Source organism: Callorhinus ursinus, unplaced genomic scaffold (assembly GCF_003265705.2).
Source record: "Callorhinus ursinus isolate GAN/ISIS: 27379988/994484 unplaced genomic scaffold, GSC_fseal_2.0 scaffold6, whole genome shotgun sequence".
Classification (NCBI taxonomy): Eukaryota; Metazoa; Chordata; class Mammalia; order Carnivora; family Otariidae; genus Callorhinus; species Callorhinus ursinus.
Genome location: NW_027397068.1, coordinates 51179018 through 51202985, shown reverse-complemented (window position 1 = coordinate 51202985; position 23968 = coordinate 51179018). Strand labels below are relative to the sequence as shown.

The following is a 23968-nucleotide window of genomic DNA, read 5'->3' as shown; positions in this document are numbered from 1 at the left end:
ATTTTGCCAATACCTTTAACTGCCTTATTTCTCTGCTTTCTCCTTGTACCTGTTGGGTAACCCTGAATAAAGCACTTAATGTCTTCTCTGTGCCTGTTCCTAAATTGCTGGATGAGATCTGGTCACAAAGAAAGGCAGATTGATTCCCTTATAAATTTATTATCATAGATCTTTTTAAAAGATGTTTTTATTTTAGTTGACCCAAATGTTACATTAGTTTCAGGTGTTATCATAGATCTTAAGTGGGCCTTCAGTACTGTCCAACAATTACCCTTTGTGCAACGATTATTGAAAACTATTTGCTTCACCGGTCTTTTTACTTTCCTTGTTCACCCTCAGTCTCACCAGGTAACTGGCTCCTTGTTATGTTGAAAATAGAAGCTAACCATTAGGAATTTTCATCTTCCACCTCCTCAACACACAAACCTACTTCCTATTACAGTCAAAAGAGCCCTTCGCCTATCTTAGTTTAGACTCGGCCTGTGCTTCACATCCCATCCCTTTCTGCCTTCAGGAATTCTAAAATATCTAATGTGATCTTTTCTCTTCCCAATTTTTTCAACCAGTCCCTCTCAGTTCTACCCTATCAGCTGACTCTTTTCCTACCATTCTACCATAGCCCTCCCAAACTTTTTAAGTGAGTCATTTGCACATATCTGTAATCTCTCATCTAAAGCCCTTGGGACCATATTTAACTCAGAAATCAGAAGTTTTGAGATTTAGGAAAGCATTACCATGTACGTACTACCTATGGTATGACAGCCTCAGTGAGATGGGGGGCAGCACCCTGTGGTCATCATATGATGATTTCTGACCTTGAAATGTATGGTCTTTCACTCTAAGTGGGATAAATAAGGGCTACAAATAGCCTTCATGTCAGTCCAGGTCAGGTTTTGCTTCCAAATTAAAACAAAAACCTTAATTTTCCAGAGCTTTCAGGTTTTGGAATTTCAAATAAGAGATTGTGGCCAGGTACTGCCTCTGTTTTCTCGTCTTCATTTTTTTTTTTTTTTAACCCATTCTTGCTTTTCCTTCTCTCACTTCTGTCAGATGGCTCTTACTAACTCTACCAATGACCTTTATTTGAAGCGATCATGTTACTAGTGAATGTTTCCCCAGACTCGGGTGGTGCCAGCTCCATCAAACACTCTTCCCCTGGTTTCCTTGGCACCCCCGCCCGCCCTCCCCAGTCACCCTTTTGCAGCCTCAGTGTCCTCTGTCTTGTGATTAAAGGCTGGATTTCTTTTAAGGCCCTGTCCTAGGACTACTTCTCTTCTTACTCTATATTCACTCCCTCTGTGATCTCACTTAGGTCTGTGTCTTCAACTACTAATTATGTGCTGATGAATCACAGATAGATGCTCCAGCTCACACCTCTCCTTGAGCTTGACTCTGTCTTCTTCCCTCTCTCTTTCTTCTTCCTGTCACTTGCTTATATCGTTTTGGTGGCTTCCGATTTTGTTAGAACAAGTGTTAGGATCTGTGTGGCATGGCCTGACCACTGCCCCAGCTTCAGCCTCAGTTAGTGAGCTACGTTCCCTTTCCCTTCTGCTTTTACTTCCTCTGAGGTCCCATGCTGCCTCCCACAATACAGTCGCTGTGCAAACTACTCTCTCTGTTCACAGTACTCTTCCTTTCTTTGTAGGTCATTCCTACTCATTTTTGCATCATTGCTCAACTCTTAACTTTCCTGAGGAAGCTCTCTAATTTGTGTGCCCTATCACCAAACCTTATGACACCGTATACACATTTTGACACTAATAACGGTTTTATTTTTGGTCAGTTAGTGCACTTTCTCCATTAGATGTAAGCTCTCTAAGCACAGAGATTATGTCTGCTTTTGTTCACCATTATATTTCCAGCATAGTGCTTGGCATAAAGAAGGCAAATAGTAAACATTTTGTATGCATTATATACATTAATTTATCTTTTCTAATTTAAAAAGTAATTTATGTATATTTCCATATATATATAGAAGGTAAATAGTAAACATTTTGTATGCATTATATGCATTAATTTATCTTTTCCAATTTAAAATGTAATTTATGTATATATATTTACCAGTGTAATGTGCAGTTTCCAGTTTTAAGTGGACCCAATCCTGATGGTAATATTACTGAAAATTATAAAGATACATTCTAAAGAATTCCATGAATCACAGGTATATTTTTTAAAGGATCAAATGCATAAAAGTCTTTGATCTAGCTCATAATTGATCTTGTTCTTTTTTTTTAAGATTTTATTTATTTGACAGAGAGAGACACACAGCAAGAGAGGGAACATAAGCAGGGGTAGTGGGGTTGGGAAGCAGGCTTCCCGCTGAGCAGGGAGCCCGCTGCGGGGCTCGATCCCAGGACCCTGGGATCATGACCTGAGCCGAAGGCAGATGCTTAACAACTGAGCCACCCAGGGGCCCCTCATAATTGATCTTGTTCTTAATTCACTCTTTCTGTATTGACCTCTTCCCCCGTATTCTTGTTAGATATCAAATATCTTACTAAGCCTAGTATTGTGCACAAGTAAAATATATAGTGTCCAGCACAATTCAGCAGCCTCTTAACTTGCTCATCAGTTTATAGGTATCACGGGATTAAAAATAGCTTAGCCATCTGTTAACTGACCAAACAATTTTAGTAGTGTGAAAGGGCGTGGTAGGAGACAGGGACCTAGGGCCTAGGTATTCTGTCAGAGCAAGGCTCAGTGCAGAAACCACCTCGTGACCTCTTAATACTGAAACTTAAGAGTCAGTTCAAAATTAGGAAGAGATTTGGTGGAGGTTAAGCATAGCAGAGTCCCAATAGTAGGGGATTTCCCAGAATATAGGGTGACAAAAGAATTTCAGCATTTTAATTTTCACTAAATTTTTTTAGAGAAAAGAATATAAAGATATAAATTCTATAAAACTTATTTATCATGTTATATATTTATGTAATATATAATGTGTAACAAATTTTTTAGAAATCAGCCTTAATTAATTAGGCTTTTACATTTTACTCTCTAATTAGGAAAATCAGTAGACTTGCAGTCATCTCGAAGTGAATCTGAAATTGTGCCAAAAGTTGCTAAAATGACTGTGTCTGGAAAGAAGCAAACTATGGGATTCGAAGTGCCTGGGTAAGTTCTTAAGCCCTCCCCATCTTTTTTTTTTGGAAATTGGTGTTGTCTTCCACTTGACTATAAGAAAGAAAATCTATTTTAATAAATTTTGCAGGATGTGTCATTAAGGTTGAAGTATCATGGGTCCTCAGTGTGACATGGTACAAAGAAAAGGGGATGGGAAATTAGGCTTGATACTAAATATGCATGTTACTTAATCTGATACACTGTCAGTTTCCTCATGTTAATTAAATAATTTTTAGCAAAAACCCTCTATTTTGTGAATTCTAGCACTCTGAGCTAGGGAATCCTTCTACCACTAGATGGTGTAGGTAAGCAGTGTGGGAATTAAATGTGGTTGGTGAATCATGTAATTATTAATTAAAAATTTTTTTTCTAACTGTGATCTTTACTTTTTTTTTAAGCTTTTATTTATTTATTTGACAGAGAGCCAGTGAGAGAGGGAACACAAGCAGGGGGAGTGAGGGGGCGGGGCAAGGCGGGCTTCCCGGCTGAGCAGGGAGCCCACTGTGGGGCTGGATTCCAGGAGTTTGGGATCATGATCTGAGCTGAAGGCAGATGCTTAACAACTGAGCCACCCAGGCGCCCAGTAACTGTAATCTTTAAACTCTTTTAGATTGTCGGGTTGAATTAAATGGATCACTAGAACAAAGGCACAAAATACAAAATGAAACATACCTAGAATTTCAAATCTGGTGAGAAATTATAGATGTTACATTAGTAGCACTCACTTGTTCTTAACATAATCTGGAGGATCCTCCCAAGAGTTTTTGTAGGCAAGGGAAGTTAGTTGCTTGAGGCTTTAACAGCACAGTTAACTTAAATCCATTACTTATAAATTACATATATTTTGTCTGTCATTTAGATAGATAAGAATCACTGTTATCAAATATAAACAAAAAATAGAGGATTTTTTTAAATTTTAAGAAATAAAAACTAAGCAGCCTTATTTTTTTCTCCCTTACAACATTGTTCTCTCTAAATTAATGGAAGCTTCATGAGTCTTGGTTGTGAAGAATCTTCATGATCACTTAGTTCAGTTTTTTTTATTTTATAAAAGCAATACTTTATTTAGATTCCAATTCAGTGAAGGAAGGAACTCCATATCCAGGACAGAGTAAGTGTTCAGTGTATGTTGAATGATTGGATGAATGAAATTTTAATGAGTGACATTTAATGAATTAAAATGAATGACATTTTAATTTGGGTAACTGTATCCCATTACAATAATTTTGAGTCCTCATTTAATTACCAAAAGCTTAATATATGTCTTTTCTCTCTGAGCTGGGGTTGGGTTAGTCAGAATCATAAATTTATTATTCTTATGTCTTGGGAACCATTTAATCCTAAAATGGGATTATTTCCATTGATAGGGAAAAAAATAAATAGAATGTGCAATACCTTATTCTAAGAATTTTATAATCTTACTGCAAAAGGTTTTGGAAATTTTAGGGCAAATAAGCCCAAATTAACGTATATTAGATGTAAGTGCATAGTTATCTGTGGGAATAATAAAAAATAATGGATAATAAATGATCAAGAAAAAAACAGTAAGTACAAGTAAATAATTCTTGACAACCTAACTCTGTTGTATTTCACAAGTGTACTGCAAGCCTTTCAGAACCTTACAAGACTATGTGCTTCATGAGGACAGGGACCATTAATGTTCATCATCATATTTCTTCTCATAGAATAGTTTATTTATTGATCAGAGTCCTTGGGGAAATACATTTTATTTTAAAAATAAACTTGGAGGGGCGCCTGGGTGGCTCAGTTGGTTAAGCGTCTGCCTTCGGCTCAGGTCATGATCTCAGGGTCCTGGGATGAGTCATGGGGCTCCCTGCTCAGCGGGGAGCCTGCTTCTTGCTCCTTCTTTTTTCTTTTTTAAAGATTTTATTTATTTGAGAGAGAGAGAATGAAAGAGAGAGAGCACAAGAGGGGGGGAGGGTCCGAGGGAGAAGCAGACTCCCTGCTGAGCAGGGAGCCTGTTGCGGGACTCGATCCTGGGACTCCAGGATCATGACCTGAGCTGAAGGCAGTCGCTCAACCAACTGAGCCACCCAGGTACCCTCTCCCGCTCCTTCTGTTGTTTACTCTGCTTGTGCTCTCTAGCTCTCTCTGTCAAATACATAAATAAAATCTTAAAACAAACCAACCAACTTGGGAAAATGTAAAGGTGATAAAACAGTCTGTGAATCAATATTTTGTTACAGCTCTAGGAGAGAAGTCATCAGAACATGAGAGGTCTGTAGGTACAGATCAGGATACTCAGAAATGCATAATATTGCTGAAGGACCAAGCTATATTTGTGTCAAATACTTATATAGGATTTTTAACAAGTTTATACTGAGGATAATACTTAGGCTGTTGTTCTGATTTGATTAATGAAACACTTCTGAGTCAAGATTTCAGCATCATGAATACCTACATAGTGTGATTCCCAATGGCAGCTCATGAAAAAGGGGTGATGCATTGCTTAGAAGAAACTAAAACAGCAAACTTTTTCTTCACTAATATTAAAGATGGTAAATACCTCTCTAGAAAAAGTATAAATGGTTAGAACCTTGCATAGAAAACTCTTAAATTTAAATTAGTTTCCCAGTCTCATTTAAATAAATGAAGAAGAAAAATTAAGCCTGTAGATTCATGTAGAAATACTCCTACTTTTGGAAAGATGGTTTAGGAAAAACACCAGAGTAGTCATTTTATAATAATAGATAAGTTTACAAAATTGTATCAGAAAGCACTTGAAAAAAATTCAACCACTTTACTCTTTTTTTCATATCAGTTAGTAGTTAACAATCTTTTTAGGTCTCATCTTAAAGATTTTTCAAAACCTTAAAATACTGAATTTTACCTCATAATATGTAGTAGTTTTTAATAAGCACAAACTTAACCTAGGATGCTTTTCTAATTACTTTGGTCACTTCTTTCTAACACTGTATAATTTAGTGAACTAATTTGTATTTTACCTAGAATTTATTTGAATGTTTTCATGAAACCAAGAGAAAAGCAAACCTTTCATTTTAATGAGTTGTAAATGAAACGATCAAGTCAGACCCATGCTTTGTGAAGCCCTTCAACTGCTGGGCCAGCTGAGCTTCTGGGCCCTACCTGCTGTCAGCCATAGCCATTCTGCTTGGATCTCTTCTCTGTACTGGAGTTAACATAAGCTTTCCTTTGAAGAAAAGCTTCTGTAACTAAAAACAGAGATTTGAAACCAGAAATTGTGATTTCTCCCAGGTCGGAGCAGAACCATAGCCCATGTCTAGTTATTTTGGTTGAACACTTTTGTTAGAATTTGTAGGGGTTTTTTCAACTTGTCTAAATGCAGAGTTGTCATGTTTTGGTTTTAGAACTAGCTGTGGTCATTCAAATGTTTGCAAATTATAGTCTTAAGATTTCACTTAATTTAACCTGTTGGAATCCTTTAAAAGAACTGGACGGTTTCCCACATACTTAAATTTTTTTCCCTGTGGATCTAGATGAAGCCAATCTGCCTACGTGGTGTTAACAAAGAACACCAAAATTGTTAGTAGAGATTTACAAAAGCAAGAGGAAAGGGGAGTGGGTATGAGGTTTTTAATGCAGTTGCAAATATAACTAATGGGACTCTTTCCTGAGGGCTAGGATGAAGGGTCAGTGTTCAGCACATAAAAGTGCCCTGAGAGGGAAAAATGATTCTGTTTTTTTGTGCAGTGGACAAGAAGAAAATAATGTACTATTCTCACAGAAACTGCTTTTTGTATGTAATTCTTTGCCAGTTCCAAATTGAATTGAATAGGATTGGTTTCATTCTTAATAACTTGCAATTTGACCTGTTCTTTGGCCTGTTTCTATTTATCTATGTCACTGAAAGGAATGTAAAGTCTGTTGTAGGCTGGTTGATTAGATCACATTGCTGCTAGCTGTCCATGGGATAGATAGCACTGATACAGTTTCTGTAGATAACAGTCAAAGAGCTAATGAACTAAGGTCAGTGTTTACTTTTGGGGGCATCATCATTATCAAAGAGCAAGTAAGTTATGCTAGATGGCCTGGTTTCTACTTTATATATTTGAGTCCCTCACTGGATTGTAAGCTTTTGGGATTAGTAGATAAATTTCTCATCTCCATCTTTTCTTCTCAGCATCAATGCCTAGTAGAAGTTGTAGTTTTTAGAAAATCAAGTATTAGTTGAATTAATGAATTAAAAATTTCTTTGCTGAAAGTATTAAGAAAATGTAGACAGAGTTACCTCCCTTAAGGGTAGTGTTTGAGCAAAAAAGATTGTTAAGTCTCTGTCCTGTTGGAAGAATGAGTTAGGGATGAAACTATTTTTTTAAAATACTACTTTATCTTTAGGAAGACATTTAGAGCCAGGTTTTACAAAATATCTCCATTATGCCATCTGTTTTGACAGGACTGTATGGCTAAGGCTATGGCCCTGAATTCTGTTATTTTATAGGATATTTTTTTCTTATCTTACTGTTTGCTGGACTGTTTTTCTCCTGGGATCCTCCACGTCTGTCTGTATTTGTGTGGTTTGGGTCTAGCTAACTTGTCATTTCCACCTTAATAGACTAGCCACTTAGCAGAGATCATTTTTGGTCTGCAAGTGTAAGGAATAAGAAGAGACAACTCCTCTGCCCTTCTGACCTTATAGGATGTCAGTTGAGTTGGTTTAAACACTTTTTTTCCTATCTCTGTTTTCTGTAGAGTAACTGAAGAAAATGGTCACAGTTTCCACACACCTCCAAAAGGACATCTTAGTGAAGGAACCGGCATTGCTGCTTCTGATGTTCTTGACACTGTTTCTAAATCAGTTCTTCCATCCCACACCATTCAAACATCAGAAGAGCAGAGTTCAGCACCAACGCCGGTGAAAAAGTCTGGCAAGCTGAGGCAGCAAATAGATGTCAAAGCGGAACTGGAGAAGCGGCAGGGCGGGAAGCAGCTCCTCAACTTGGTGGTCATTGGTAATGTGTTTTGCTCCTCTGAGTGCCCGGTCGCCTCTGCCTTAGCCTGGCCGCTTCCTGGTGGCAGCACGGACGCTCGTTCCCGCTCTGAGTTTCTGTCTGGGTGTAAATGGACACAAGCAAGGAGGCATCACATCATAATGCTTTCTGGTCACCCTGGGGGAAATAATGCCAAGTTACCAACGAGGTCATTAGACTTGCTTGTGGCATTTTCATTTTGTGAATGTTTCCAAAATGCCATGTCTTATTGACAGTTTGTATGTCCAAAAGTCAAGGAAATGTCCCCCTCTCTAAAGAGACACAGTTTTTTCTCCATTTACTTTAACTATCATTTGATAAACATTGGTATTTATTACTCTGAACACTGACATGAACTATTGGATTACATATTCACGCAATGCCTCAATGTGAACAGCGTCTGAAAATGTACTGAGTATTAATCCTGAATCAATTTTCCTTAGGTCATGTTGATGCTGGGAAAAGTACTCTGATGGGCCATATGCTTTATCTTCTGGGTAATGTAAACAAAAGAACTATGCATAAGTATGAACAAGAGTCTAAAAAGGCTGGCAAAGCTTCGTTTGCATATGCATGGGTCTTGGATGAGACTGGCGAAGAAAGGGAAAGGTAGTCACTATATTTCAAAATTTTCAGTTTGAAATGATATATAATCTTTTAAATAAGTATGTAGTATGTGTTGAATATGTATGAAACATGCCATGAAATATTTTAGAAACTTCTTTTAGAGAAAAGCTTTTAATTATCAGGGAAATATTTTTATTATAGTTTCCATTATGTCTATATACATTTTCTACTCTTCCAAATTCTATGAGAATAGTTGAAAAGAATGTTTATAAACAAACAAACAAAAACCGCACACAGAAAAAGGCAGTAAAAAACCTTAGTTACTTATTCTGTGGGAGAAGTTTCAGTTGTCCCTTCCCTAAGTATATGTCAGATTGACTTGATTTCTTTTTTTAAAGATTTTATTCATTTATTTGACAGAGACACAGAGAGAGAGGGAACACAAGCAGGGGGCGTGGGGGAGGGAGAAGGAGGCCTCCTGCTGAGCAGGGAGCCTGATGTGGGACTCCATCCCAGGACCCTGGGACCATGACCTGAGCCGAAGGCAATCGCTTAAACGACTGAGCCACCCAGGCGCCCAAATTGACTTGATTTTGAATTAAAATTATGAATAAGGCTAAATTTTATATAAGGTAACTTTAAGGACAGGTAACTTTTTGTAGTAAACTGTCTTGTCTGGAACTAAAATGACCAGTAAATTTAAATTATCAGACTTAATTCATCTTCATACTTTCTGTAGTGTTTTTATATGAGATAGAGTCAACAAACTAGTAATTAGACTTACTTCCTACCGTAGGGATTTAACCTAGTCTATTGCTGTGCCCAGTGCTAACTCTGCAGGAGAGAACAGCTACTCATATACCTCTGGCCAAAGTATTTCTTCTCTTTTCTTTTATTTTAAAGATTTTATTTATTTGACAGAGAGACACAGCGAGAGAGGGAACACAAGCAGGGGGAGTCGGGGAGGGAGAAGCAGGCTTCCTGCAGAGCAGGGAGCCTGATGCGGGGCTCAATCCCAGGACCCTGGGATCATGACCTGAGCCGAAGGCAGATGCCCAACGACTGAGCCACCCAGGTGCCCCCAAAGTATTTTTTTTGAGGTCTTTTTAGAGTGGTGGTATGTATCATGTCAGAACTGTCCAGGCGGGGGGAGCCAATGGCACCTTTGTCAGGAAAGGATGGGGACAGCTACTAAGTGAAATGGCAGGTATATCAACTGTGTCAAAATAATGACTAAAGACTCTGAAGTCCTCTGAAAGTCCTAAATCAACCAAGAAATTATCCCATGTTCCCTATCTTCCTTCTGAGTATGATTAGAGAATATATTTGGATTTTCATACTTTAAAAAAAGTGTGTATTTATTTTCTTGCGGAGTCTTGAATAGCCTACATTATAATATATAAGGTAGTTCTCAATAAAGGGTCACAATATTCCTTAGCTCTTCTGATAAACAGAATTTTATATCATGGTGGGTTGTTTTTTTTTTTTTCTTGTAGGTGGTCTTTTTTATTCTATATCACATCATAAGCTTGTTTTCCAACCTCGTAAGGAAAATTAGTTGGTTGCAAATTTTTGGAAAATGAATATTGGAAAACAGTGGAATTTTTGTATGATGTCAGTGTTAGAAGACTAAATAATTTCCATCTACCAGCTTACCAAGCAGATTTTTAAAATATATGGCTCTTTAGTTATATTTGTGTCATCTGCTAAGTAGGTAAAGAGATTGAGAACAGTAAAATTTAAGTTAGAATAACTTGTTTGAATTTACTTAATATGTGCATGGAGCTGGCAAGTGAGCTAATTATCTAATTCCTAGAATAGTCAATAATTTTACTGGGGTTTTTATTTTTATTTTTTATTTTTGATAATACATCTACTGGTTGGCTATTACATTTTTGCTGCTTGTAGTTTTCTGTTGCTCAGCATGATGCAGTTTTAGAATATTCCTTGGTTCTGTAGATAGCAGATGCTTCTAGATACATAATGAGAGTTTTAACTCACCACTGTATGTTCCTTAATAGCATTTCAAAAATACAGTGTGTTATCCCACCACGTTAAGTATTTATAAATCATCTATTCTCAGATGTTGAACAGAAATTAGTAAAATGAGTGACATTTATATATCCTTAGGGTTACAAATGCAGACCAGAGCTGGCTCAAGAGTGTATTCTGGTCAAAGCAGTCTTAGGGAGGAGCTCAGAATAAGTCTTGGTTCACCAGTATTCTAGGCAATTATTTGAAGATTATTAGAGAGAATTAAGCATCATTTTCACCAAATCAAATGGCCCATTGTTTAAGCTAGAATGACTTGACCAACCAGACCCACAGTTACTGCTCGCTCTGCTAGGGGAGACACATAAATTATTATCATTGTCAGAACACTTGATAGTAAAAGGGAGTGCTCATTCCTTATTTTGGACTGTTTGGGGCAAATCAGGATGAATGATTACCCAGTTTATTGCCCACCCGATTTCCCTTTCCTGATGTCTGGAAAGACTCAGTACCTTTGTAGACTCTCCCTGGGCTTTCTTACAAGCTGAACCTACATTTTTGTGGCTAAGAAGAGGCCTGTGTTGGTCTCTAAGAAGGACGAAACAGGATGGGAAACAAAACTACTGTTTATCTCTTGCAGTTTTTTTCTCCTTTGATATTTCTTTTTTTTCTAAATGTATAACATACTGACCTACCTTGCAAATGAAAGTTTTATGTTTATTTTTATAATTAGTGAAGCATCTACATATGAAGATGAGGAAAACTTCCTCCCGATAGTGGTCATGCTCCACGTTACCGTCTCATGTGCAGTATTTACTGTTTCCTCCTCCAGGTGTCCCCATATATCTTTGTTTGCTCACAGTCTACCTAGCCTTTTACCAAAGGAAAAAAAAAGAGAAATGGGAAATATCCAGCATTTTGATTAAGCTCTTGCTGTATCCACAGCCTTATTTTAAAGCCATACACGTGAAATTTTGTTACAGCAGAGATTCTAGCCCCAATTGATAGCTTAATTTGTCAAAATAATAGACAGTGTAATAAAATTCCCATTATTTCTTAAGAATTTAGACTGTCATTTAGCTTATATTATTAAGTAATTTAGTCCATAGCACTGATGATTTCTATAGTGCGTTCTAACCATTTTATGTTTTCTTTAAGGGGAGTAACAATGGACGTTGGTATGACAAAGTTTGAGACCACAACCAAAGTTATTACATTAATGGATGCTCCGGGCCATAAGGATTTCATTCCAAATATGATTACAGGAGCAGCCCAGGTACCAGATATTTCCTGAATTATACTACACTGATTGTACATACAATTTCCTGATGCTGAGCTTATAATTCTAGGATTATAACTTTTAAAATATTTTGAAATTAAAAATTTTAACTTTTGAAAAATTTTGAAAAAATAAAGATTGTATTTTTATGATCTTATTGGTACCATATAAAAGTTTTTCTAATAATTATATAGAAGCAAATGTATAAAAGCTATGAATTTCTTATAGTAAAAATAATGGTAAAGTACTGGATGAGATATAGCTTTATATTATATTAATTAATAAGTTGGAGTGAATATTTCAATATCTGCCTTTTTGCTGTATTTATATTAAAGGCCTGTATCTTTTAAAAGCACTGATTTATGCAGAAACAGTGAAGCTTGGGAGTTTTGCCCCTGTGGTTTATTTACTTTCTTTGTAGGATTAAAAAATAGTTGCAACTTGTAGAATTACATGATTCTTAAGGATATGGAAAAAAATCAAAGATAATAACTTTAAGTAATTAAACAATAAAAATAGCACTGCACATAGAGGACATGGATTTTTTTTTAATAAAAGATGATTATTGGAAAATGTGAAGAGTTCAAAAGTTTGCCTGTGTCATTTGGCAATAAGTGTGACTTAAGCAATTGGCCATTTTCTGAGTTCTTAACATCTATTTAAAGGGAATGTTAATATGAGCATTCGTCAACCTAAAAAGGGTGTTATATAAATAAATTAGAATATATTTGAAGATAAATGAGAAAATATTCTGTTTTAGGAAGTTGATACATAATTTCAGAATATTAATTTAAGGTCCATGGACTGAACAAGATATTGAAGACTGAAAAATAATTATCACTCTTGACTGAGTACCAGATATGGACTAGACACTGTATGAGGTGTTTTGTATACACTTAGTTTAATCCTTATAATGAAGGTGCATATTATCCCTGTTTTATTTTACTTTTTTTAAAGATTTTATTTTTAAGTAATCTCTCCACCCACGGTGGGGCTCGAACCCACAACCCCGAGACCAAGAGTTGCATGTTCTACCAACTGAGCCATCCAGGTGCCCCATCCCTTTTTTAAATTAGTGTACTTCTCATTGCATTTACCAAAGGATACAATATATTTTTCCCTTTGTTTCATTGTGTGTGTGTGTGTGTTTGTGTGTGTGTCTGTGTTTTCATTCGATGAATACTTGCTGAATGTCTGCTCTGTACCACGCGCTATGGTAGGCAGTGTAGGGATACGAACTAAGAAGCACATTTTGGTAGTTTAATGGGAGAGGCAAACATCAAGCAGTTATAGTAAAATGTCTTTGAATCCTAGAATCTTAGAATCCAGAATAATCATAAAGATCATTTTTTCCAAACTCCTAATGGAATTAGCATAGGAAAGGATTTCAGAAATTATCTTACTGAATTCTCTTATATGACAAATGAAGAAATGGGCTCAACATATTAGGGAACTTAACCTGCAAAATACTGGGGTAGGCTTTTAGGGATGCAAAGAAAAATGTGGGGTATGCTGCTTCTCCTCAAGGAGATCATGTAGGAAGGTAAAACATGTAAAAACGAAAGGCTAACACAAATGTACTGCAAGAAGGATATACACAGTATATGTGACAAGGAAAGATCTCTTTGTAGTGCTGAAAAGGCTTCCTTAAAAATGTGTAGGCATTGTAGGCATTTGAGCTCCCAAAGACAAGCTGCTGCATGAAAAAATAGAGAAATTGTCCCGGAATTTTTTGGAGATGGTAATAGGAAAGAGAATTAGGAAGAATACTTATTGCCTTCGAAATCTTAATGTCAATTCAATGAATTTCAAAAAAAAAATTTTTTTTTTTTTAGATTTTGTTTATTTGACAGAGGGAGAGAGCACAAACGGGGAGCAGCAGAGGGAGAGGGAGAAGCAGGCTCTCCGCTGAGCAGGGAGCCCTGTGCAGAACTCGACCCCAGGACCCTGGGATCATGACCTGAGCCAAAAGCAGATGCTTAACCAACTGAGCCACCCAGGCATCCCAATGAATTTCAAATTTTAACCTAAGAAAATAAATATAATTTGACAGTTATCAGCAAAACCTGATTAGAAGGAGATTTACGGTTATTGAGTCTAGGATTTGGAAGGTCAGGGCTGGGTGCTTTATATAAACTACACTTTTCATTGTTTCTGTGAAGTGAGCAAATTTTTTTCTTTTTTTAAGTTTTCATTTAAATTCCAGTTAATTAGGATATAGTGTAATACTATTTTCAGGTGTACAATATTGTCATTCCACACTTCCATAAAACACCCTGTGCTTCTCACAACCAAGTGCACTCTTTTTCTTTTTAAAGTTTTTATTTAAATTCTAGTTAACATACAGTGTAATATTAGTTTCAGGTGTACAATTTAGTGATTCAGCACTTACATACAAGTAAAATGATACCCAGCAAGATTAAGCAGTTTGCCTGAGGTGAGGTGTAAGGCCTGTTAGTGAGTGCACATGAACGAAACAGAGTCAGTTTTCAAATGGATTGCTCCAATTTGTGCTCTTAACCAAGAATTCTTGTTCAAAGAACTGGATCTCGTTGAAGAAGTTAGGGTTCAGTGTTTCAAGTCAGGAAGAATTGGAAATGAATGCTGAACTCTTAAGACGAGAAGAAAGGCAGGAATATTTGGGTAAGAATAAAAGGAAAAAGGAACAGAAATCATAGTGTAAATTGCCCCACCAAAGTATGTGGTTGATACTTCTAATGTAAAGTTCTGTTCAGAGCAAAGTATCTGATAAATTCTTTACTTACTTTATGACCATTTTATTTCTCATTATGGTAAAGATTATATGGCAATGTATGTGAAATTCTTTAAAGACTGGATAGCACGAACTTAAAATGTCATTGAGGAAACAACGAAGAGGAAAGCTATTATGGACTCTGTTCAGACCAAAGGCCCAGAGCGCTTCCTGTGGATGGAATGTAAGAGGACTCTCCAGAGAGCGATTATCCAGTACCAGTCTGAGCTAGCTCGCTCAGGAGGGGACTGCTGGAGTTCATTATTACATCCTGGATTAGAGAAAAACAAATTTTTGTAAGAACAGGTAGGCCTGCAAGGCAAAAACCTCAAAGGGGGAAAAATGCAAGAGTGCTCCTTTCAAGAACGTCCTCACAGTGCATCGACAGAAATAGTTGATGAGGATGAAAGTGCACAAACCATTCTCTACAAATTTTCGAAGACTGCATCCATATGATGCAAGTGGAGTCACATAAAGAAGTATCAACACAGGAGCACATGGGTGGTTCAGTTGGTTAGCAGTTAAGTGTCTGCCTTTTGTCTCAGGTCGTGATCTCGGGGTCCTGGGATCGAGTCCCACATCGGGCTCCTTGCTCAGCGGGAAGCCTGCTTCTCCCTCTGCCTGCCGCTTCCCACTGCTTCTGCTTGCTCTCTCTTTCAAACAAATAAATAAATAAAATTAAAAAAAAAATCAACATAAAAGAATAGTGGGAACCTGTAAAACTAGTGTTAATAAGGCTAAAGAGGAAAAGGACCTAAGGCTAAGGTTAGCTTTTTTCCTCCCTTTTTTTGTGTGTAAATGGAGTGTGAGAGGAAAAATGTCTTTCACCTGATTCTCAAAATGCTCCAGAAAGGTTAGGAACCCTTGTTAAGTCAAGATTCTTTTTCTCTGCCGTAAAGAGTGAACGTGCTCTTTTTGGATAACTCATTTATTCAGTTTTTCTTCGTTATAAATAGTACTCTGGTAAACATCTTTGTTGATTTATAATTCTCTAGGATAAATTCCAGGAAGTGGAAGTGATGGGAAGCAAAATACAAGTATAATTTTAAGGCTCTTGTTACTTACTGTGAAAATGCCCTCCAGAAAGCTTCCTCCCTTAAACAGGCGTTGCGGAAGAATGCTGGTCTCACTACACCCTTGCCTGTAGTAAATCATTCTGTTTTTTAAGTCTGGCTTATGTGATTTCTAAAAGTGGGAGAAGGAAAGAATATATTCATGTGCTTTTAATGCCCTTTTTTTTTTTTTTTGGTTTCTAGTGAATTTGAATTTTTTAATGGTTCTCGGCCATTTGTATTTCTTTAGCATATTGTTTGCTTGTACCCTTTATTTTTCTACAGAGCTGTGTCTTTTTTCCCTGTTTTAGTAAAATTCATATTAAGAGTATAACTTTTACAAATATCTGTCCCTGTTTACTTATGTTTAAACCATGTTTATGTGTTTCCTCTTTTGCCTAGATACTTTGTTATGTAATCAAATATGGGAATTTTTTTTATTCTTTATGTCATTATTTTTGGCCATGTGCTGGTATTTTTTTTATATTTAAATTTAACCCATCTGTGTAGGTCTTTGATTTGCTTTGGGGTTTGGTGTTCAGGTTAGAGTCTGCCTTTAAAATCTGACCACAATTAATAGACTAATCTTTTCTTTGAATTAAAATGCTGTGATGTTATTCCTAGTTTTGATTATTTCTTCTTTCTTAGGCGGATGTAGCCATTTTAGTTGTAGACGCCAGCAGGGGAGAGTTTGAAGCTGGATTTGAGACTGGGGGACAAACACGGGAACATGGCCTCTTGGTTCGTTCTCTTGGAGTCACACAGCTTGCGGTTGCGGTCAATAAGATGGATCAGGTATTTGAAGGCGAACGAGTGTTCATTTCATTTCAGATGTTAAGATGTTATCCTGCCGTATGGATGACCTCATAGGTGACTAGTGTACATCTTATTAGTCTGGTGGCCATATTTAAAAGAATTAATTCATGATCCTCATATTAAATAAATGAGATACAAGTAATTTTTAAGCAAAAAAGATGTCTTCTCTCACTTTCAACATTAATTTTAAAAATCTTACCCAAAAACTAATGATGTACTATATGTTGGCTAATTGGATTTAAATTAAAAAAAAAATCTTAAAATTGTTTTTAGTTATAAAATAATACACAATTTGATTTAGTGTAAAGAAACCTGAAATAACCTGTATTTCCAACTCCCCTTTTTCCCCCAAAATCTTTTAACTTTTCCTTTTGTGTATCCATCCTGTTTATTTTTATAGGTGAAAATATTTGTCTTCATAACGATGTGTTATAATTTGTTTTGTTATCTCCTTTTTAAAAAAATGATAATCTTGTGCATGTTTCCAAGTAATTGGCTTTTGTATGAACAGGTTGTTTTTACAGCTTTTTTCTAGTCTGTTTTAAAGATATATGTAACTTATTCAAATAATCCCCTATTTGTGAATATTTCCAGGGATGTGTGTGTGTGTATTTAGAAATAGCTTATTCTTTGGAAATTTCTGGGCCTAAGGGCATTTGCATTTTTAAGACTTGCTATAGATATGATCAAAATGCCTTCAAGAAAAGTTCTAGTTATTTACTCTGAGCACATAAGAGTATATGCACTTTCCCAAACACTTAATCAATACTGCTGTTATTAAATGATTATTTTCCAATTTGATATGCAAAACTTGTTTCTTTTTTGTTAACTTACTCTCCAACAAATCTTAATAATATTTAAATATACTTTGTATATTTATTAATCATTTATATTTTTAATTTTGGAATTATTTATATAATTTGCTCATTTTCAGAACTTCTTACCAATTTTTAAGTATAATTTACTTAGTAAAGATATTAATCCTTTATCTTATGTATTTTTCCCAATTTGTTTACTTTTCATTTTACTTTTCTTTTTTTATAAATTTTTTTTTTTTAAAGATTTTATTTACTTATTTGAGAGAGAGAGAGAATGAGAGATAGAGAGCACGAGAGGGAAGAGGGTCAGAGGGAGAAGCAGACTCCCTGCCGAGCAGGGAGTCCGATGTGGGACTCAATCCCGGGACTCCAGGATAATGACCTGAGCTGAAGGCAGTCGCTTAACTGACTGAGCCACCCAGGCGCCCCATTTTACTTTTCATTTTGTGTGTTTTTGACATATATTCAAATTTATAAATATTTCCTTTTGATTTTTTTTTATGCTTAGGTGTTTGCTTACCCTGAGATCAGATACTTATTCACCTACATTTTTCTACATAGTTCTTTTACAGTATCATTATTACACCTATCTTTTATTTTTCCCTAGTATTTTAGTATGAAAAAATTCAAATACAGAGAATAGAAAAAAGAAAAGAATAGTAGAAAGAATTTTACAATAAACACCATATTATACCCACTACTTAAGATTCTCCTACATACTTGATTGCATCTTTGTCTGTCTACCCTGTGTCCATCCATTAATTCATCTTATTTTGACAAGAATTTCCAAGTAAGTTACACATTGTTACACTTAGCCCTGAATACTACAGCATGCAGAGTTCATATCACATACACATTTTTAGTTTATTTGGCTTGGGGGGTGTGTATCAATAATTTTATTTTATTTACAGTAGTTGGTCCGAGTGCAGTTTAATAAATTACTTACTCTGTCTCCTTACATTTGAAATCACTTATAGCATATACAAAAAGTTCTATATATATATATATTGGAGTTTGTTTCTAGGCTTTCTGTTGTAGGAAAAGTTATTTTTAGATCATATTAATAGTAAGGGTTTATTTTCCCAGTTAAATTTTAATAGATTTCATATTGAATAGATTTTATATTTATATTTTATAGTCTTGATTTTTTTATATTTTATTGCAGAAATTTAAATTTTATATATAGCATGGTCTGAAGCATAGTTTTAAAAATTGAATCTTTATCAGGTTAATTGGCAACAAGAAAGGTTTCAAGAGATTACTGGAAAGCTTGGGCACTTTCTTAAGCAAGCAGGTTTTAAGGTAAGATAATTTTAAATTTATTTAGTTATCTTTAGTCTCATCTTACTGATATGGGAGAAAAACCTAACACTTTGGTGTTCTTGTCTTAAGTATGTTTAATTTTGTTTGTTTTTATTTCTGCCTGGTAGCATGTATATCTTAGGTTCGTTGGGTTATTTCACCGTAAGAAAATTGCATATTTTATAAATTGGCTTGGATTTAACAAAAATAAAAGACTTTTCTGCAGCTATTAAATTAGGTGGGTAAGCTTAGGGAGGTTGTAGAGGAATGGAAACTACACTTCCACTACAGTGAAAACTAGTGGAGGGGAATTTCTGTAGCAAAATGTAAACGAAATATGCCTATGTTACCAGGTAAAAATGCTTGAGTGTTTTGGGAACAAATTTGTAAGTTTCCCGCAAAATCAAAACAGTTGAAAACTGTTGGTTTTATGATTTCTACTGCTTTTAAAAAAGTACATTGTTGCATTTGCAAACTTGGTGCAGCCTGGTAATAGTGAGACTTTTGACTTGTTGAAAGCAGCGTTGTATTAATTTTCATATATTCAATCCTTTTTAATAGGAAAGTGATGTAGCTTTTATCCCTACAAGTGGTCTCAGTGGTGAAAATCTAATCACAAGATCTCAGTCAAGTGAACTCACAAAATGGTATAAAGGATTATGTTTATTAGAACAAATTGGTAAGTATACTGCCATACTAATTTTGATGCATTGTAAGCTTGTTGGGAGACAGTGATGTGTGTGAAAAAGCATAGGATTTATAATCAGAAGAGTTACTGTAGTAGTTTTGAAATCACCTATAGTATTTAAAATAATACTCAATTTTCTTTATTTAATTAATGAGGCTCATGCCTGTCCTACCTAACCCACAGACTATTGATCTTAAATGAGATGGCGTGTATGAAAACATTTTATAAACTACCAAGTGTTATAGGAATGAGAGTCAATTTGCTATTAGTAATTACAAAAGAAAATTATTTTCTAGGAGAGTTGGGACTATAATGGGCCGATTGGACCTGAGTCAAAAATTACTTTTAAATTAAACCTTGTGGGGTTTTTTTTTTTGCCATTTTTTCCAGATTCCTTCAAGCCTCCTCAGAGATCTATTGATAAGCCTTTTAGATTATGTGTGTCTGATGTTTTCAAAGGTAAGTGCTCCTTCTACGGTGCTGCTTCATTCTGGCCCCTGCTTTTCATTTTCTCCTGACCTCTTTTCTTAGACAAAATTATTACACTGTCTTCATGTGCCAGTGTAAGGATCGTTGCCAAAGTAATCTTGAAGTGCATAGTTCTAGTTCTTTAGCTCCCCTGCCCAGGGAACTCTTCAGTTTATGTCATTTCCCCAGCTCATACTCCTCCTCCAGGTGTGGAGCCCCTCATCCTTTCTCTTCCTAGCTTCCTGTGTTTTTTCCTCTCATCGGATCTCTTTAGTTTCTGTATCCTTCAGCCAGACTGGATTGTTAACTATTTCTTAACCACATGGAATCTTTGTTGCCACTCCAGCTACCCAGTATTCTGTTCTTCTTTTTCTTCACTTGTCCATCTCCTACCCATCTGTAGCAGTCTGGGTCCAATCGAGAGATAGATACCATACATTGGTAAAAAGAAAGTTTAATATAAAGAAATATGAATATGATAAAAGAGTGACTGTAAGATGAAAGGAAACTCTGTCTGGTACCGGAGGGCAAACTGTATGCAAAGAAAGAAAAACTTAGGAGGCCGTGCTGGAGAAGGTGTTGTATTAAATCCCTAAGGGTACATCCAATTTAATGTGTACAAGACCCTCTTTAAAAAACTATAAAATGGAAATGGAATGAAGATCTTAATAAATAAAAGGGTATAACATATATGTTGGAATAATCAGTACAGTATAGATGTCAGTGGTCTCCCAAATCAACATTATCATTGAGCAAGCAGTGCAGAGTGGGTTCAGAACTGAGCAGCAATAAATTGGCACCTGATGGGCTCACCCATGCACGTATCCTGTGGTGCCCCTCTGTGTTCTCTGTATCCTCTGTCATTGTATTGTTTGTGTGGCATTATAATTGTTTCTGTACCTTTTATTTAACTTAAGATTGTGAAGTCCTTAAGGGCGAGTACTGTCTCTTCTATGTCTTTATCTGCAGGACCTAGCTCAGTGCCTGGCACGTAGTACATGCTTAATAAATGCTTAATAAATGGATGAATGAAGATGCTTCCCAAAAATTCATTCAGTGAAATTGAAATGAATCATCACTATTATTAGCTTCCCAATTCTAGTAGTAGAAGAAATATGGTAATGCTTTTTAAAATGCCTGTTACCTATTTAAAATACAAAAATAATGCTTTGATTAACAGTATTTGCTGACTCTGCTTTTTCACCTTCTGTTCTCTCTCTCCTTGGCTGCTTCCTGGCTTCTGCTTACACTCCTCCCTGTCAGCATTGACTTTGGCAACCAAAGGGTCATTTGGTAACCTCAAATTTGGTAACCTCAAATGACCCTTTGGTTGCCAAAGTCAATACACATTTTTCAGTTCTGTCTTACTTCCACCTTACTTGAATTTGGCATTGCTTCTGAGACTGGTAGCCATATCCACCTTGAAACTTTTCTCCCTTGGTTTCTGTGACCCACCTTCTACTACTATCCTGTGTCTCTGACTTCTCTGTCTTCTTTGCAGGCTCCTCTTTTTCTGTCTCCTAACTGGTGTTCTGTTGCTTCAGTCTTTTTCTCAGTCTGCATGCTGTTTTCAGACAGACATCCATGGCTCATCTACCTCCTGTGTCTTGATGCTTCCCAAATCTGTATCTCCAGCTCAGGCCTGTTCTCACTCTCTGGATACATGTGCTAACTACTGCTGGACATCTCCACAGGGAGTGTGCTCCCGGGGTCCCATTCTCATGGAATTTGATGTGATTGGTGTCCCCTGGAATGCATCTCCTCCCACCTGTATGTCTTGTAGACACTTCACATTCACCAAGCCTAAACGGCTCTTGTTCCTTAATTTCCTATCTCACATTTAATGCACCATCATCTTAGACTTCTCCCTTTTTGCCATTATCTGTCATCTACCTTATCACCCAAATATCTACTTTATTCCCAAATTCTTGAGTTTACTTCCTGTCTGCAGTGTGTGCATTTCAGTCCACCTCCCCTCCTCTCTGACACAGAAATACCATCATGTCACTTCTCTGTTCAGTATTCTTTACTGGTTTCCTATTCTTTAACTGAGGATGAAATTCCCACTCTGACCATGATTTATGAGGCCCCTTTATCATTTGTCCCTTCCTAACCCTGTTGCCCTCATGTCTTGCCTTTTCCTCCTTACTCCATGTGGTCCCATAAACATGTCATATAAGTGACACATTGGTCTTAGCACATCTCACATGCAGTTATGACTCTGCGCCTTTGCACAAACAGTATCCTGGGTCAGCAGTGTTTTCCTTCTTCCCACTACACATATACACAAGTGCCTGGTAAACCCCTGTTCTTTCTCCTTCTGAGTGCCCAGCTAAAGTGTAGTCATTTCCCCTCATCATGGATTCTTTGGTGTACCTTTTTCTATTTTCATTGTACACTCTAAATAATCTTTGTCTCTGGACAGTATAATTGTTTTTGTCTTTCTCTTCACTGGAGTGAACCCCTTTATGGGTAGGGGCTTAGGTTTCATCTTTTTATCCCTAGAGGTTAACACATGACTTGGTACTTAGTAAGCACTCAGTAAATATTTGAAAAAGGAATAAATTTCAGTTTTTATAACATGAATATTGTTATTTATAAGAAAGTCTAGAGTGGAATGCAGTACGCTATGTTTAGTAGATATGTTAAAAATTGTGAAATGATCACTGCTTAATGTGCATTGCACTACTAGTTTTATGTAACTCCTGGGGAACTAATTGTAGCTGACAGCAGTGATCCTCAGATAACATTGCTATATGAATTGTAAGACTTGGGCATGTTTTGCAGATCAAGGATCTGGATTTTGTGTAACTGGTAAAATTGAAGCTGGTTATATCCAGACCGGTGACCGACTACTAGCAATGCCTCCTAATGAAACTTGTACTGCAAAAGGTATTCCTCTGCAAGATTCTTTTGCTAAAATCCTTTAAGTTGAGACAGCAGATTTTTAAAAGTAGTTTAGTTATTAACTCCTGAGTAAATAACCTCTTAGTGAAATTGTAACTGACTGTCAAAGTGATACTAACTGTTGAAGATAAAAATGTGAAAACATTAAACGATTTTTTTCTGTTGTGACTGTGTGTATATAAATGTACATAGAACATTCTAACTGTGGTAGCATTTCTTCTTTTTATTTTTTCTGACACTGATTCTAAAAGCTTGGTTAGGATTTAACCAGATGTATAGACACCTGACAGATACATTTAAAATAGTATGCAGTAGCAGAAATTAAATCTGGCCCCATCCTGGCACTAAACAGTCAACAACAAAGCAGACTGCTTGCTCTACTGTGTTGTTTTGAAATGTGTATTTCAGAATTACTATAAGTTAACAGCTTTGATCGTGTTTATACCAAAAAAGTTTTTTGCACGAAGACCTAAGAAAATAAGATGCAAATGCAGAGAATCCTAATGTTGAAAAGAGAAATTGAGCTAATGTGCCACAATTACTGCTTTCCCACCTGGAATATATGGCCTTTCATAATGACCAATGACTATTTCTCTCTTCGAATCCTTTGACCTTGCAAGTGTATGTGTTACTCTTTCCTAATTCTGCTTAAAAGTTTATAATTCTGTACTTATCTTAATCTAGCTTCCAACTAAGCCTCCAACTTCAACATAAAATTGATGATCTATTTTATACTATAGAGTAATAATTTGTAACAGTTCTAAGCTAAAGTATACTGAGAATATTAAAAAGTTTTAGATGTCGGTACTTTTCCTCTGTAACTCTTTTTGTTTTTTAAATATTATTTTGAGAGGGAGAGAGAGAGAATGAGTGGGAGTGGCAGAGGGAAAGGGAAAGAGAATCCCAGGCTGACTCCCTGCTGAGCATGGAGCCCAGTGCAGGTCTCGATCTCACGATCTCACGACCCTGAGATCACAATCTGAGCTGAAACCAAGAGTCAGGTGCTTACCCGACTGAGCCACCCAGGTGCCCCTCCTCTGTTACTCTTATTTATAGTTTATATCCAGATTTGTACCTGACTGGTTTATAAGTTTGAATGTACATTTTGTTTGAATTAATTTGCTTATTTTAAAAGCTGATTTCTTAAAGATTATAAGAAATTAATGAATATCTGTTTAGGTAACAGTTTAAACTAAATTTAAAGATGAATAAGGGAATGAAAGCCAAAGTTACT

General features: G+C 36.2%; 1 protein-coding gene across 3 annotated transcripts in view; it reads left to right on the top strand.

Moving 5' to 3' along the window:
• HBS1L (HBS1 like translational GTPase) overlaps nucleotides 1-23968 on the top strand; it is an 86646-nt gene that overhangs the window by 47325 nt on the left and 15353 nt on the right. For 2 of the 3 annotated variants that reach the window (XM_025865674.2, XM_073893964.1), the window contains 9 exons: nucleotides 3006-3114; nucleotides 7816-8075; nucleotides 8537-8702; nucleotides 11811-11928; nucleotides 16384-16530; nucleotides 18597-18671; nucleotides 19233-19350; nucleotides 19750-19818; nucleotides 22615-22719. In XM_025865674.2, the coding sequence (XP_025721459.1) occupies nucleotides 3006-3114; nucleotides 7816-8075; nucleotides 8537-8702; nucleotides 11811-11928; nucleotides 16384-16530; nucleotides 18597-18671; nucleotides 19233-19350; nucleotides 19750-19818; nucleotides 22615-22719 (1167 nt within the window). The remainder of the gene's footprint in view (nucleotides 1-3005; nucleotides 3115-7815; nucleotides 8076-8536; nucleotides 8703-11810; nucleotides 11929-16383; nucleotides 16531-18596; nucleotides 18672-19232; nucleotides 19351-19749; nucleotides 19819-22614; nucleotides 22720-23968) is intronic. The other variant, XM_025865681.2, reaches the window with a different exon arrangement.